The following is a 17,660-nucleotide window of genomic DNA, read 5'->3' as shown; positions in this document are numbered from 1 at the left end:
AACCAGCTTCATGAGGTAGTCACCTGGAATGCATTTCAGTTTATTTGTGGAATTTCTTTCCTTCTTGGTATACAGAAGATAGCCCTATTTGGTAAAAGACCCAAGTCAATACTATGGCAAGAACAGCTCAAATAAGAAAAGCGAAATGACAGTCATTACTTTAAGACAAAGGTCGGTCAATCCGGGAAATCAGAGTTCAAGTAACAGACATCTCAACAACTATTCAGAGAAGACTGTGTGAATCAGGCCTTTATAGGTCAAATTGCTGCAAAGAAACAACTACTAAAGGACACCAATAAGAAGAGACTTGCTTGGGCCAAGAAACACGAGCAATGGACATTAGACCGGTGGAAATCTGTCCTTTGGTCTGATGAGTCCAAATGTGAGATTTTTGGTTCCAACCGCTGTGCCTTTGTGAAACGCAGAGAAGGTGAAAGGATGATATCCACATGTGTGGTTCCCACCATGAAGCATGGAGGAGGTGGTGTGATGGTGTGGGGTTGCTTTGCTGGTGACACCGTCTGTGATTTATTTAGAATTGAAGGCACACTTAACCAGCATGTCTACCACAGCATTCGGCAGCGATACGCCATCCCATCTGGTTTGGGCTTAGTGGGACTATCATTTGTTTTTCAACAGGACAATGACCCAACACACCTCCAGACTGTGTAAGGGCTATTTGACCAAGAAGGAGAGTGATGGAGTGCTGCATCAGATGACCTGGCCTCCACAATCACCCGACCTCAACCCAATTGAGATGGTTTGGGATAAGTTGGACCGTGAAGGAAAAGCAGCCAACAAGCTAGCATATGTAGGAACTCATTCAATACGGTTGGAAAAGCATTCCTTGTAAAGCTGGTTGAGGGAATGCCAGGAGTTTGCAAAGCTATCATCAAGGCAAAGGGTGGCTACTTTGAAGAATCAAAAATCTACTTAGATTTGTTTAACACTTTTTTTGTTAGTACATGATTCCATATGTGTTATTTCATAGATGTCTTCACTATCATTCTACATTATAGAAAATATTAAAAATAAAGAAAAACCCTTGAATGAGTAGGTCCAAACTTGACTGACTCGATAAGCGCATTCACAAAAAGTTAGCATTTTATAAGTGTGTGTAGACTATGTGTTGGTACTTTAATTCCATACAGATACAGCTGACAATACATGTTGTTAATGTTTCTAGTTGTCACTAACAGGTCCATTCGAGGCGGACGACATGTTGACTGTTGCCTTGTTTCAGTTTGCATATGCCTCTACTTCCTGCTGTCACAAAGGACAAAGAAATAACGGTTTGTGTAGACCACAAGGTAAACAGACCACAAGGTAAACAGACCACAGGGTAAACAGACCACAGGGTAAACAGACCACAGGGTAAACAGACCACAGGGTAAACAGACCACAGGGTAAACAGACCACAAGGTAAACAGACCACAGGGTAAACAGACCACAGGGTAAACAGACCACAGGGTAAACAGACCACAAGGTAAACAGACCACAGGGTAAACAGACCACAGGGTAAACAGACCACAGGGTAAACAGACCACAGGGTAAACAGACCACAGGGTAAACAGACCACAAGGTAAACAGACCACAGGGTAAACAGACCACAGGGTAAACAGACCACAGGGTAAACAGACCACAGGGTAAACAGACCACAGGGTAAACAGACCACAGGGTAAACAGACCACAAGGTAAACAGACCACAAGGTAAACAGACCACAAGGTAAACAGACCACAAGGTAAACAGACCACAGGGTAAACAGACCACAGGGTAAACAGACCACAGGGTAAACAGACCACAGGGTAAACAGACCACAGGGTAAACAGACCACAAGGTAAACAGACCACAAGGTAAACAGACCACAAGGTAAACAGACCACAGGGTAAACAGACCACAGGGTAAACAGACCACAGGGTAAACAGACCACAAGGTAAACAGACCACAAGGTAAACAGACCACAAGGTAAACAGACCACAGCTACCTTCCCTTTTAGGAGTAATGACAACAACTGATAAGGGATTAGAAGATATGCCATTTTATAAGGTATATAGTGATACTAGGTCACTCGAAGATCTATACGAGGTCAACTCAACCTATCCACCACCAAAATGTACAGCAGACTTCTCAGCATCCTTCACTACCAGCACCAGAGAAAAGGGGGAAATAAGGAAGGATTTCTTACCTGAATCTCATATAAATGAGCGATGTGGAACTGAACTGTAAATAGAAAGAGAGAGTTAAACTGATACAAAGGACTGGAGATTAAATCACTTTCATAGTGTGCTCTCTCACATTTCCCCTTAGAGATGAAACCAAACAGAAGCTCCAGCTGGTAGAAATTCATGAAATGGAGAAAAACATGTTGTTGTTTTTTACAGCGAGAGCTATGGCAAATATATCCATGCACTGCCTCTGCCTCCCCCTGTGGTACTGCTTCTGACTCCCCCCTGTGGTACTGCTTCTGACTCCCCCCTGTGGTACTGCTTCTGACTCCCCCCTGTGGTACTGCTTCTGACTCCCCCTGTGGCACTGCTTCTGACTCCCCCTGTGGCACTGCCTCTGACTCCCCCTGTGGCACTGCCTCTGCCTCCCCCTGTGGTACTGCTTCTGACTCCCCCTGTGGTACTGCCTCTGACTCCCCCTGTGGCACTGCTTCTGACTCCCCCTGTGGCACTGCTTCTGACTCCCCCTGTGGCACTGCTTCTGACTCCCCCTGTGGCACTGCTTCTGACTCCCCCTGTGGCACTGCTTCTGACTCCCCTGTGGTACTGCTTCTGACTCCCCCTGTGGCACTGCTTCTGACTCCCCCTGTGGCACTGCCTCTGCCTCCCCCTGTGGTACTGCTTCTGACTCCCCCTGTGGCACTGCTTCTGACTCCCCCTGTGGCACTGCTTCTGACTCCCCCTGTGGCACTGCTTCTGACTCCCCCTGTGGCACTGCCTCTGCCTCCCCCTGTGGTACTGCTTCTGACTCCCCCTGTGGCACTGCTTCTGACTCCCCTGTGGCACTGCCTCTGCCTCCCCCTGTGGTACTGCTTCTGACTCCCCCTGTGGTACTGCTTCTGACTCCCCCTGTGGTACTGCTTCTGACTCCCCCTGTGGTACTGCTTCTGACTCCCCCTGTGGTACTGCTTCTGACTCCCCCTGTGGTACTGCTTCTGACTCCCCCTGTGGTACTGCTTCTGCCTCCCCCTGTGGTACTGCTTCTGACTCCCCCTGTGGTACTGCTTCTGACTCCCCCTGTGGTACTGCTTCTGACTCCCCCTGTGGTACTGCTTCTGACTCCCCCTGTGGTACTGCTTCTGACTCCCCTGTGGTACTGCTTCTGACTCCCCCTGTGGTACTGCTTCTGACTCCCCCTGTGGTACTGCTTCTGACTCCCCCTGTGGTACTGCTTCTGCCTCCCCTGTGGTACTGCTTCTGACTCCCCCTGTGGTACTGCTTCTGACTCCCCCTGTGGTACTGCTTCTGCCTCCCCTGTGGTACTGCTTCTGCCTCCCCCCTGTGGTACTGCTTCTGAGTCCCTGGGTGCAGACGGAAGGACTCTGCATGGTGTGTGGCAACAGATGGGAGAGAGGTTAGGTCCCCAATGTGTGTGTGTGTGTGTGTGTGTGTGTGTGTGTGTGTGTGTGTGTGTGTGTGTGTGTGTGTGTGTGTGTGTGTGTGTGTGTGTGTGTGTGTGTGTGTGTGTGTGTGTGTGTGTGTGTGTGTGTGTATGCATAAAATTGCTCACATGTACGTGTGGCAGAGTCTGGGCTCTAGCGAGCAGCTCTTTGCTGATCCCTTCTAATGTGGTCTCCTAGGCAACTCAATCTAAGGCAGGTGGTCGGAATGAGCGTGTGTGTGTGTCGCCTTGAAAACCCCAGGGTCATGCATAGACCATGGGGAAATGGCACGGCAACCGGGAGTATATAATGAAATTATAAAAATACCCAGATAGCGTTCTGTGCCCTTTCCTTTACGTGGGTTAACACTGACAAATTACATTACATTACATTACATTACATTACATTACATTACATTTAAGTCATTTAGCAGACGCTCTTATCCAGAGCAAGTCAACCTGACACTGTCATTATGGATAATGCATCATCTCACATAGCCAGTGAGTACGTAACTCCACATACTGGGGAAAACAGGAAGGGGAATTCATTGGGGTTTCAGTGACGGTACCAAACAGGAAGGGAATGGTGTGCTTGAGTGTGAGTGTAGAAGAGAGAAATGGGGATGTAATGGTTCTTACTTTCAGCTTTGGACAAAGTGCAGGGGTTGGAGTCAATCAAAGCCAGCTGAAAATGCTGCAGAGAGAGAATGCATGTCATTAAGTAGGGTTTCTATGCAGAGTTCGTCCATTATGACAAAAGGTTAGCATTTCACATGAAGTAGACAAAACATGTCTGGTCCCGCCAGGCTTACAAACAACAGCTAAAGTATGACAGCGCAACGGACAGAGAGGACGTTCAAAGACCGGGTTGACCATGTGACTAGCCTGCACAACCCTGCTGCAGTGTCTCCTCAACAGCAGACCCAACTCTCCGCGGACGCACACGGCCTGACAACCAGCCTCTCCAACCCGGTTCCTGGAGAGCTACAGTCCTGTGGGGGAGTTTTCCAACCCGAATCTAGCACATACAAATCTAATAATTAGCTGGTTGATAAGCTGAATCAGGTTATTTACACCAGGGTTGGAGTGAAAATATACAGGAGGGTAGAGGACAGGGTTGGAGTGAAAATATACAGGAGGGTAGAGGACAGGGTTGGAGTGAAAATATACAGGAGGGTAGAGGACAGGGTTGGAGTGAAAATATACAGGAGGGTAGAGGACAGGGTTGGAGTGAAAATATACAGGAGGATATAGGACAGGGTTGAAGTGAAAATATACTGGAGGGTAGAGGACAGGGTTGAAGTGAAAATATACAGGAGGTTAGAGGACAGGGTTGAAGTGAAAATATACAGGAGGATAGAGGACAGGGTTGAAGTGAAAATATACAGGAGGTTAGAGGACAGGGTTGGAGTGAAAATATACAGGAGGATAGAGGACAGGGTTGAAGTGAAAATATACAGGAGGGTAGAGGACAGGGTTGGAGTGAAAATATACAGGAGGATAGAGGACAGGGTTGAAGTGAAAATATACTGGAGGGTAGAGGACAGGGTTGGAGTGAAAATATACAGGAGGATAGCTCTCCAGGGAAAGGGTTGGAAAGCCCTGCCTTAGAAAATATAATTTCCCCAACTCCCCTAGTCCTGTGTGTAGACCTGATTGGGACTGGATATGTGTATAGGGTATGTTGTTCCCATGGTGACCATTAAAACCTACTCAAAACCTAGAGTCCTCAGAGCATACGCAGACCAGCTGGCTGGAGTGTTTACGGACATACTCAATCTCTCCCTGTCCCAGTCTGCTGTCCCCACTTGCTTCAAGATGTCCACCATTGTTCTTACCCAAGAAATCAAAGGTAACTGAACTAAATGACTATCACCCCGTAGCACTCACTTCTGTCATCATGCAGTGCTTTGAGAGGCTGGTTAAGGATCATATCACGTCTACCTTACCTGACACAATAGACCCACTTCAACTTGCTTAACGTCCCAATAGATCCACAGACGATGCCATCGCACTGCAGACTGTCCTATCCCGCCTGGACAAAAGGAATACCTATGTCAGAATGCTGTTCATTGACGACAGCTCAGCCTTCAACACCATAGTACCATCCAAGCTCATCATTAAGCTCAAGGCCCATGGGTCTGAACTCCGCCATGTGCAACTGAGTCCTGGACTTCCTGATGGGCCGCCCCCAGGTGGTGAAGGTAGGAAACAACACCTCCACTTGGCTGATCCTCAACACTGGGGACCCACAATGTTGCGTGCTCAGCCCCCTCCTGTACTCCCTGTTCACCCATGACTGCGTGGCCACGCACAGCTCCAACTCAACCATCAAGTTTGCAAATGAGACAACATTAGAAGGCCTGATTACCAACAATGACAAGACAGCCTACAGGAAGGAGGTGAGGGCCTTGACAGAGTGGGGCCAGGAAAATAACCTCTCTCTAGACATCAACAAAACAAAGGAGCTGATTGTGGACTTCAGGAAACAGCAGAGGGAGCACGCCCCTATCCATATTGACGGGACAGCAGCGAAGAAGGTGGAAAGCTTCAAGTTCCTTGGCGTACACATCACTGATGATCTGAAATGGTCCACCTACAGAGACAGTGTGGTGAAGAAGGCGTGACAGCGCCTCTTCAACCTCAGGGGCCCGAATAAATTATTCTTTGCCCCTAAGACCCTCAGAAACTTTACAGATGCACAATTGCTAAAAAGATCATCAACCACCCAAGCCATAGCCTGTTCACCCCGCTATCATCCAGAAAACGAGGTCAGCACAGGTGCATCAAAGCTGGGACCGAGGGACTGAAAAACAGCTTCTTTCTCAAGGCCATCAGACTGTTAAATAGCCATCACTAGCCGGCTAACATCCGGCAACTCAACCCTGCATCTTAGAGGCTGCTGCTCTTACATAGACATGGAATCACTGGTCACTTTAATAGTGTTTGCATTGCTGCCTCTTTTAGCCTGTCATCTCATGTGTATATCCCTGCATTCTATTCTACTGCATTTTAGCCAAAGCCACTCCGACATTGCTCGTCCTAATATTTATATATTTCTTAATTCCATTATTTTACGTGGAGTTAGAGGTATTGTTATCAATTGTTAGATAACTGCACTGTTGGAGCTAGGAGCAAGCATTTTCATCTCAACCACAATAACATGTGATTTGATATGGAGATATGGAATGGCTCGATCAGACAACACTCCTCCAAGGTCTCCCATATATCAAAACCCACCGTGTCTCTCATATATCAAAACTCCACCAAGGTCTCCCAGCGGGGTATATCAAAACTCCTCCCAAGGTCTCTCTATATCAAAACTCCACCAAGGTCTCTCATATATCAAAACTCCATGGTGTCACAGTATATCAAAGCCCCACCAAGGTCTCATCCTTATCATCAAAACTCCACCAAGGTTCCCTCATATATCAAAGCTTGATGCCTTGATAAGGTCTCTCTTTCCTATCAAAACTCCACCAGGTTCTCACTTTCAAAACTCCCCAAGGTCTACCTATATCAAAATTCCACCAAGGTCTCCTTCTTTCAAAACTCCACCAAGGTCTCCCACCCTATCAAAACTCCCCCCACTCACAAGGTCAGGCATATATCAAAACTCATCACCAAGCTGTTCTTCCATATATCAAAACTCCCCTCCAAGTCTCCCATACCACTACCAGGTCTGTATATCAAAACTCCACCAAGGTCACCCATATGACAAAACTCCACCAAGGTCTCGGATGGTATCAAAACTCCCACCAAGGTCTCTCACTATATCAAAACTTCCATCCATCAGGTCTCCCATTTGACAAAACTTCCTCCAAGGTATCCCTATGACAAAACTCCACCAAGGTCTCCCTCCTATATCAAAACTCCATCCTTTGACTCCCATATATCAAAACTCCACCAAGGTCTCCTATATCAAAACTCCAAGGTCTGACTCCATATAACAAAACTCCACCAAGGTCCCGGATATAAGGAAAACTCCACCTGCAGGTCTGGCATATAACAAACCCTCCTCTCCTACATTTCTCCTCCACCTGTCTCTGCTGCTAAAAAACTTTCCACCAAGGTCTAAATATCAAATCTGCCCACCAAGCTGTCTCCCATATATCCTCCCTCCTGAATCCTCCCCTCCCCCTCCTCCATATCTGCAAAGAGGACAAGGTCAACCATTTTGAAAAAACACCACCAAGGTCATCCGATCAAAACTCCTCAAGGTTGCTAAGTCAAAAACACCACCAAGGTCTGCTCATATATCAAAACTCCACCAAGGTCTCCCTATATCCAGAAAACTCCACCAAGGTCTCCCATATATCAAAACTGCCCGCTTGACCCTAGGTCTCTCTTATCAGAAAACTCCACCAAGGAGACCTTCTATATCAAAACTCACCAAGGTCTCATCAACTCATCCCCACCAAGGTCTCCCTATCAAAACTCTTCACCAAGGTCTCCCTTCTAAAAAACTCCACCAAGGTCCTCCATATATCAAAACTACCACCAAGGTCTCCCTTATATCTTTTCTCTCCAAAACTCTTATCAAAACTCCACCAAGGTCTCCCTATCTCTCTCTGAATGACCTTCTTGATCCAAATCAGTCAGGTTTCAAGATATCAAAACTCCACCAAGGTCTCTCCTCTATCAAAACTCCACGGAGGCGCTCCGCACTGCTAAAAACTCCACCCTCCTCTGCTCTCATCCTTCAAAATCCACCAAGGTCTGCCATTCGACAAAACTCCACCATCAGATCCTCCATATCTCAACCCTCTCCAAGGTCTGGGCATCTCAAAACTCCACCAAGGTCTCCCATATGACAAAACTCCACCAGGTCTCCCATAGATCATCTGTCTCCCACCAAGGCTCTCACCACTGGTGTCAAAACTCTGTTCAAGGCCCTCTCCTATTATCAAAACTCCACCAAGGTCTCTCTATCAAAACCTCACCAAGGTCTCCCTATCAAAACTACCAGTCTCCAACAAACAAAATCTTCTCCTTTCCCCCTTCTGATGACCAAAACTCCACTCTGCATGTCTCAGACATATCAAAGTGTGGATGAAGGATCACCACCTCAAAACTCGGCAAGACTGAGCTGCTCTTCCTCCCGGGGAAGGACTGCCCACCAAGGTCTCCCATCACAGTTGAAAACTCCACCAAGGTCTCCCATATAACAAAACTTCGTGATCCTGGACAACACCCTATATCAAAACAACATCAAGGTCGGTGGCCCTTCCTATAGGTTCAAAACTCCACAAGGTCCGCATATACAAAACTCCACCAAGGTCTCCCACATATCAAAACTCCACCAAGGTCTCCCATAGGTCAAAACTCCACCAAGGTCTCCCGTCTGGATATCAAAACTCCACCAAGGCTCTCCCTGCCTGTGCCATTAAAACCCTTCAACTCATCATATCAAAACTCCACCAAGATCCGTCTATATCAAAACTCCACCAAGGTCTCTCATATCATCAAAACTCCACCGTTCTCTCCACTGGCTTCCAGTTGACAAAACTCCACCAAGACCAGGTCTCCCATATATCAAAACTCCACCAAGGTCCAGGCTCTATCAGGCCCAAAACCCAAACAAGGGCACTATCAAAATCCACCTCTGGCCTCTCGCCTCCCTATATGAGGAAAACTCCACCAAGGTCAGCCCAGTCAAAACTCCACCTCTGGTCCCCCATATGGAACAAAACTCCACCAAGGACGCCAGGACAAAATCACCACCTTCCGGAGACACCTCAAAACCCCACCTCTTTCAAAATACCCAGGATAGGATCAAAATCCACCTCACCCATAAGACAAAATGCACATTGTAAAGTGTGTTCCACTGGATGTCATAAAAACTCCACCAAGGTCTCTCTGGATCAAAACTCCACCAAGGTCTTAAATGTAAATCCAAATTCTCCCATAGACATGGAATCACTGGTCACTTTAATAGTGTTCAAAACTCTTTACTCATCTCATGTGTAAAACTGTATTCTATTCTACTGCATTTTATCAAAACTCCACCATTGGTCTCCTAATATTTATAATTTCTTAATTCCATTATTTTACTTTTAGATGTGTATTGTTATCAATTGTCCAGATATTCTCCCACTGTTGGAGCTAAAGCTCCACATTTTCACTACAACCAAAATAACAAGGTTTGATATGGAGATATCAGAAACTATAGGCAACCAAGGTCTCCCAATAAAAACTCCACCTAGGTCTACCCCTAGGTATAACAAAACTCCACCAAGGTCTCCCATATATCAAAACTCCACCAAGGTCTCCCATATATCAAAACTCCACCAAGGTCTCTCATATATCAAAACTCCACCAAGGTCTCCCATATATCAAAACTCCACCAAGGTCTCCCATATATCAAAACTCCACCAAGGTCTCCCATATATCAAAACTCCACCAAGGTCTCCCATATATCAAAACTCCACCAAAGTCTCCCATATATCAAAACTCCACCAAGGTCTCCCATATAACAAAACTCCACCAAGGTCTCCCATATATCAAAACTCCACCAAGGTCTCCCATATAATCAAAACTCCACCAAGGTCTCTCATATATCAAAACTCCACCAAGGTCTCCCATATATCAAAACTCCACCAAGGTCTCCCATATATCAAAACTCCACCAAGGTCTCCCATATATCAAAACTCCACCAAGGTCTCCCATATGACAAAACTCCACCAAGGTCTCCCATATATCAAAACTCCACCAAGGTCTCCCATATATCAAAACTCCACCAAGGTCTCCCATATATCAAAACTCCACCAAGGTCTCCCATATATCAAAACTCCACCAAGGTCTCCCATATATCAAAACTCCACCAAAGTCTCCCATATATCAAAACTCCACCAAAGTCTCCCATATCAAAACTCCACCAAGGTCTCCCATATAACAAAACTCCACCAAGGTCTCCCATATATCAAAACTCCACCAAGGTCTCCCATATATCAAAACTCCACCAAGGTCTCCCATATATCAAAACTCCACCAAGGTCTCCCATATGACAAAACTCCACCAAGGTCTCCCATATATCAAAACTCCACCAAGGTCTCCCATATATCAAAACTCCACCAAGGTCTCCCATATATCAAAACTCCACCAAGGTCTCCCATATAACAAAACTCCACCAAAGTCTCCCATATATCAAAACTCCACCAAGGTCTCCCATATATCAAAACGATGGTTGTGTTAAACTATTTTACTGCAAAAGCGGTTAAATCTATAGATATTTAGACACGCTCCCATATCTGAAACAGTAAATGGTAATGCCTGGGGGGGGGGACACACACACAAAGTAATGTAACCCAAAATTGCACGGCCAGATTGATGTGGAATATGAGTAGTCAATTGTCTGCCCTACATATAACGCATTCGAAAGTATTCAGACCACTTGACCTTTCCCCCCTTTTGATAAGTTCCAGCCTTGTTCTAAAATGTATTAAATTAATTGTTTTCCTCATTAATTTACACACAATACACCATCGTGACAAAGCAAAAACAGGGTTTAGACTTTTGTAAATGTATTTAAAATAAGAAACAAATACCGTATTTCCATAAGTATTCAAGTACTTTGCAATGAGACTCGAAATTGAGTTCAGGTGCATCCTGTTTCCATTGATCATTCGAGAGATGTTCCTACAACTTGATTGGAGTCCACCTGTGGTAAATTCAATTGATTGGACGTGATTTGGAAAGGCACACCTGTCTATATAAGTTCCCACAGTTGACAGTGCATGTCAGAGCAAAAACCAAGCCATGAGGTCGAATGAATTGTCTATAGAGCTCAGAGACAGGATTGTGTTGAGGCACAGATGTAAAACATTTCTGTAGCATTGAAGGTCCCCAAGAACACAGTGGCCTCCATCATCCTTAAATGGAAAAAGTTTTGAACCACCAAGACCACTCCTTGAGCTGGCTGCCAGGCAAAACTGAGCAATCACGGGAGAAGGGCCTTGGTAAGGGAGGTGACCAAGAACCCGATGGTCACTGCCAGAGCTCCAGAGTTCCTCTGTGGAGATGGGAGAACCTTCCAGATGGAAGATCAACATTCTCAAGGCTCCACTATTTCAACATTTTGTTGTATTAAATCATTAGAGTCTAAACTGTGACTTAGAATGAAATGAAAAATGCCTTATTAGGCTCCATCTACAGTGCCTTTGAATATTTAAAAAAAAACATGAGTGTGGCCAGTGTGGCTTCAGGCTCATGCGTTGGTGCCCGAATAGCAGACCAGCAGTGAAGAATATCAGAACTTGCAGAGCCACTGGGAATGCTAAACACCCTTCTGGTCACCCTTTCCAGGCTGGGCAGGGATGTATAGTTGTTTTTTTCCCTGTAGGTAAGCCTAAAGGATTATAGGCAAAATAACCCTATCAAAATAGAAAGCTTCTTGAGAGGTAACTTGCCAGGCCTATTGGGCCTAAATCAATGGCAGCCTATTGTATAGATAATATAACGAAAATTAATTAAACTTTTAAGAGATCTGATTTTTTTTGTTTTGCTACAATGACACACTTCGCTAGCTATCCACCTCCTTCCGTTATGTTATAGCACGTGCACATACCATGTCCACCATCATGCTTTTGGGATACTTATCTTTTCAGATTTCACAATGATTCTTTAATTGTGGACACTACATCACCACACTCCCTCTCTTGCTCTTGGTCCTCCTAATCTTTAGCGGAACACAAGTAGACCACAAATGCATGCTGGGCTGGGCATGCAATGAGCTCGTGAAGTGAGTGTACCCGAGGTAGGCGGCAGGCCCCAGTCTCAACATGTAGTTCAGGCCTCTACTGGTTTCAGTGTCATGTTCTGGTCATGACCCAGTAATGCTGGACAGCTGCAGGCTTTTGTTCCAGCCGAGCTATACCACACCTGATACCACAACCTACATTTAGGCACCAAGTGTTAGTGTTGGGCTGAAGCGAAAGCCTGCACATGCTACACCCCTATCAGAGTATTACTAGCAGAGCGAAGCTGGAGTGGAGCGAGCAATGGAGCGTGCCCAATTTGACTGGAGCGTGGCGCCAATTTCCCCAAAGGCTGGAGTGTTGGCCTTCTTGCCCGGTCCAATTACGCTCCAGTAACTTTCACTTCACGAGCTCAGGGCATGCCTGGCCCAGCATGCATTGGTAGTCAAAGATGAGGAGGAAATGTAGTGTCCACAACTAAAGAATCATTGTGAAATCTGAAAAGACAAGTATCCCAAAAGCATGATGGTGTACTTAGTACATGCACATGCTATAACATAAAGTAACCAGGTGGGTAGCTAGTGTGTCATTGTAGCAAAGTATTTCTAAACTAAAAATCAGATCTCCTAAAAGTTTTGTTCATTTGTTCTATTATCTATACAATAGGCCATCATTGATTTCGGCCTAATATGCCTGGCATATTACCTCTCAAGGAGATTTTCTGTTTTGATAAGGACATTAGGTAAAATAACCCTTATGTCTACCAAGAGAGAAAAATAATTAATAAAACACATCTCTGCCCAGCTTGGTAAGAGTGGCCTGAAGGTTGTTTAGCATCCCCAGTGGCTCCCCAAGCGCTGAGAGGGTAGTCTCTACTGCTGGCCTGCTCTCCGAACGCTCAGAGGGTAGTCTCTACTGCTGGCCTTCTCTCCGAGCGCTGAGAGGGTAGTCTCTACTGTGGGCCTGCTCTCCGAGCACTGAGAGGGTTGTCTCTACTGCTGGCCTGCTCTCCGAGCGCTCATAGGGTAGTCTCTACTGCTGGCCTGCTCCTCGAGCGCTCAGAGGGTAGTCTCTACTGCTGGCCTTCTCTCCGAGCGCTGAGAGGGTAGTCTCTACAGCTGGCCTGCTCTCCGAGCGCTGAGAGGGTATACTCTACTGCTGGCCTGCTCTCCGAGCGCTGAGAGGGTAGACTCTACTGCTGGCCTGCTCTCCGAGCGCTGAGAGGGTATACTCTACTGCTGGCCTGCTCTCCAGACATCATCGCTTGAGCCTGAAGCCAAACTCATGTTTCGAAATGTTGTCTAAATGCTGAGTGCCAGCCTAGAGTGTCCCTCTCGCAATTGCTTCACAATGTAGTTTTATAGACTATGGCCTAGAAATAATTGAAATAAAATAGCATAAATAATACGTTTTTATTCGTTTTTAGACTACCTGTCTGGATGAGTATTTATATGCTTTTTAAAAACGACATGTAGCCTATTTGAAATTAGTGATTTTAATGAATGGAGCAAATTCGGAGCATCAGTTTTTTTTTTTTTAAATGTAAAAAAAAATTCCTTCGGGGGAGCGGTTTTTAGCAGAGCGGTTGGAAAGGTTGTGCGCAAGCTTGGAGCTTGGAGCTTTGATTTCCGACTGCTCAGCTCAGATACTCTGACGCCTACACAAATACACCATGACAATAATGCTTAAGCTCCAAGAAAAAAAAACATATCACAGGTTCTGCAGCACACCTTATTACTCTGTGTTAGACAACATCTTATTGCCATCACCAGCCTGTGACACACCAACAGAACATAGTATAATTAAGCAGTAAGGCACGAGGGGGTGTGGTATATCGTCAATATATCACGGCTAAAGGCTGTTAGGCGCGACACAAACTCCCGAGGTGCCTTATTGCTATTATAAACTGGCTACAAACATAATTAGAGCAGTAAAAATGTATGTTTGTCATACCCGTGGTATACGGTGACATATACCATGGCTGTCAGCCAATCCGCATTCAGGGCTCAAACCACCCAGTTTATAATAAAATACATACTGTAACATATGAACACTCTGTACTGGTAATGCAACACTGGAAACAGGAAGCAAAGGAATGTAACCCAAATCAAAGAGATAAGGCATAACACCTCATCAAAAATAACAGACAGAGGCGCCTGTCTAAAATAAACATACTTAACGGTGTCACACACACAGAGTCACTTGTCAATGTCAGGCAGATAAAAATCAGGCTCCCTCAGCCAACCTCCCCCCCCACTCCTCCCTCAGCCAACCTCCCCCCACTCCTCCCTCCCCCCACTCCTCCCTCAGCCAACCTCCCTCCCCCCACTCCTCCCTCCCCCCACTCCTCCCTCAGCCAACCTCCCTCCCCCACTCCTCCTTCAGCCAACCCCCCCCCCACTCCTCCCCAGCCAACCCCCACACCCAGTCAGAGTGTACACTCCTCCCTCAGCCAATCCCACACCTCAGTCAGAGTGTAAGTCACAGGCTCAGGAGAACATCACACACACAGCTGAGGAGAACACACACACACAGCTGAGGAGAACACACACACAGAGCTGAGGAGAACACACACACACAGAGCTGAGGAGAACACACACACACAGAGCTGAGGAGAACACACACACACAGAGCTGAGGAGAACACACACACACAGAGCTGAGGAGAACACACACACACAGAGCTGAGGAGAACACACACACACAGAGCTGAGGAGAACACACACACACAGAGCTGAGGAGAACACACACACACAGAGCTGAGGAGAACACACACACACAGAGCTGAGGAGAACACACACACACACAGAGCTGAGGAGAACACACACACACACAGAGCTGAGGAGAACACACACACACACAGAGCTGAGGAGAACACACACACACACAGAGCTGAGGAGAACACACACACACACAGAGCTGAGGAGAACACACACACACAGAGCTGAGGAGAACACACACACACAGAGCTGAGGAGAACACACACACACAGAGCTGAGGAGAACACACACACACAGAGCTGAGGAGAACACACACACACAGAGCTGAGGAGAACACACACACACAGAGCTGAGGAGAACACACACACACAGAGCTGAGGAGAACACACACACACAGAGCTGAGGAGAACACACACACACAGAGCTGAGGAGAACACACACACACAGAGCTGAGGAGAACACACACACAGAGCTGAGGAGAACACACACACAGAGCTGAGGAGAACACACACACACAGAGCTGAGGAGAACACACACACACAGAGCTGAGGAGAACACACACACACAGAGCTGAGGAGAACACACACACACAGAGCTGAGGAGAACACACACACACAGAGCTGAGGAGAACACACACACAGAGCTGAGGAGAACACACACACAGAGCTGAGGAGAACACACACACAGAGCTGAGGAGAACACACACACACAGAGCTGAGGAGAACACACACACACAGAGCTGAGGAGAACACACACACAGAGCTGAGGAGAACACACACACACAGAGCTGAGGAGAACACACACACACAGAGCTGAGGAGAACACACACACACACAGAGCTGAGGAGAACACACACACACAGAGCTGAGGAGAACACACACACAGAGCTGAGGAGAACACACACACAGAGCTGAGGAGAACACACACACACAGAGCTGAGGAGAACACACACACACACAGAGCTGAGGAGAACACACACACACAGAGCTGAGGAGAACACACACACACAGAGCTGAGGAGATATACCCGGAACAAACAAACACATCTTCAAAGTCACATACACTCAACATGGAAAATGTATCACTAGACCAAAACACAAACAATACTCTACCATGCATGCCAAACCTTCTGTACGATGCAGGACCTCCCTGAAACATCATAATATCTTCCAGCAGCTCTCTACAGCCCCTTCTCTCCTTCTACAGCTCCTCCTTGCCCCTTCTCTCCCTCTACAGCTCCCACTTGCCCCTTCTCTCCTTCTAGAGCTCCTCCTTGCCCCTTCTCTCCTTCTAGAGCTCCTCCTTGCCCCTTCTCTCCCTCTACAGCTCCTCCACTCACACTCACAGCTCCTCCTTGCCCCTTCTCTCCTTCTACAGCTCCTCCTTGCCCCTTCTCTCCCTCTACAGAGCTCCTTGGAGATATACCCTCTAAGCTCCTCCAAACACATCTTCAAAGCTCCTCCTTCCCATACACTCAACATGGAAAATGTATCTCTAGACCAGCTCCTCCAAACAATTCTCTACAGCCCTGCTTGCCCCTTCCTCTCTCTACAGCTCCTCCTTGCCCCCTCCTCTCTACAGCTCCTCCTTGCCCCTTCTCTCTCTACAGCTCCTCCTTGCCCCTTCTCTCCTTCTAGAGCTCCTCCTTGCCCCTTCTCTCCCTCTACAGCTCCTCCTTGCCCCTTCTCTCTCTCTACAGCTCCTCCTTGCCCCTTCTCTCCCTCTACAGCTCCTCCTTGCCCCTTCTCTCCTCTACAGCTCCTCCTTGCCCCTTCTCTCCCTCTACAGCTCCTCCTTGCCCCTTCTCCCTCTACAGCTCCTCCTTGCCCCTTCTCCTCTACAGCTCCTCCTTGCCCCTTCTCTCCCTCTACAGCTCCTCCTTGCCCCTTCTCTCTCTCTACAGCTCCTCCTTGCCCCTTCTCTCCTCTACAGCTCCTCCTTGCCCCTTCTCTCCCTCTACAGCTCCTCCTTGCCCCTCTCTCTCTCTACAGCTCCTCCTTGCCCCTTCTCTCCTCTACAGCTCCTCTCCCTCTACAGCTCCTCCTTGCCCCTTCTCTCCCTCTACAGCTCCTCCTTGCCCCTTCTCTCCCTCTACAGCTCCTCCTTGCCCCTTCTCTCCCTCTACAGCTCCTCCTTGCCCCTTCTCTCCCTCTACAGCTCCTCCTTGCCCCTTCTCTCCCTCTACAGCTCCTCCTTGCCCCTTCTCTCCCTCTACAGCTCCTCCTTGCCCCTTCTCTCCCTCTACAGCTCCTCCTTGCCCCTTCTCTCCCTCTACAGCTCCTCCTTGCCCCTTCTCTCCCTCTACAGCTCCTCCTTGCCCCTTCTCTCCCTCTACAGCTCCTCCTTGCCCCTTCTCTCCCTCTACAGCTCCTCCTTGCCCCTTCTCTCCCTCTACAGCTCCTCTTTTCCCCTTCTCTCCCTCCCTTTCCACAGCTCTCCAGACTGCTGCAGTAGAGGATCTCCCTCTCCCTCACTCCCCAGGAAGAAGGATCCTCATCAGCTGACTAATATGTACCAATCAATTCCTCTAGTGATCCATAACCCTTTCCCTTGGTCTCCCTCACTGTCTACATTAGCACCTGCTGAGAGAGTAACTGAGGTGGGTGTGTTTGTTGTAGATACAGTAGCATGTGGTGTCA

General features: G+C 47.3%; 1 protein-coding gene across 9 annotated transcripts in view; it reads right to left on the bottom strand.

The window, feature by feature from the left end:
* The window catches only part of LOC124044230 (lysine-specific demethylase 6A-like), a 100,864-nt gene that overhangs the window by 49,689 nt on the left and 33,515 nt on the right, over positions 1-17,660 (bottom strand). For 6 of the 9 annotated variants that reach the window (XR_006840457.1, XR_006840458.1, XR_006840459.1 and 3 more), the window contains 2 exons: positions 4,247-4,301; positions 2,187-2,221 (listed from right to left, as the gene is read on the bottom strand). Coding sequence is in view for 5 of the 9 variants with exons in the window: in XM_046363820.1 (XP_046219776.1) it covers positions 2,187-2,221; positions 4,247-4,301 (90 nt within the window). In the remaining 4 variants the exon portion in view is untranslated. Of the gene's footprint in view, positions 1-2,186; positions 2,222-4,246; positions 4,302-5,556; positions 5,643-16,133; positions 16,302-17,660 lie in introns of those variants that run through there. The other 3 variants (XM_046363822.1, XM_046363824.1, XM_046363825.1) reach the window with 3 other exon arrangements.

Source organism: Oncorhynchus gorbuscha, linkage group LG09 (genome assembly GCF_021184085.1).
Source record: "Oncorhynchus gorbuscha isolate QuinsamMale2020 ecotype Even-year linkage group LG09, OgorEven_v1.0, whole genome shotgun sequence".
Taxonomy (NCBI): Eukaryota; Metazoa; Chordata; class Actinopteri; order Salmoniformes; family Salmonidae; genus Oncorhynchus; species Oncorhynchus gorbuscha.
This window is presented reverse-complemented; position numbering and strand designations above follow the sequence as displayed.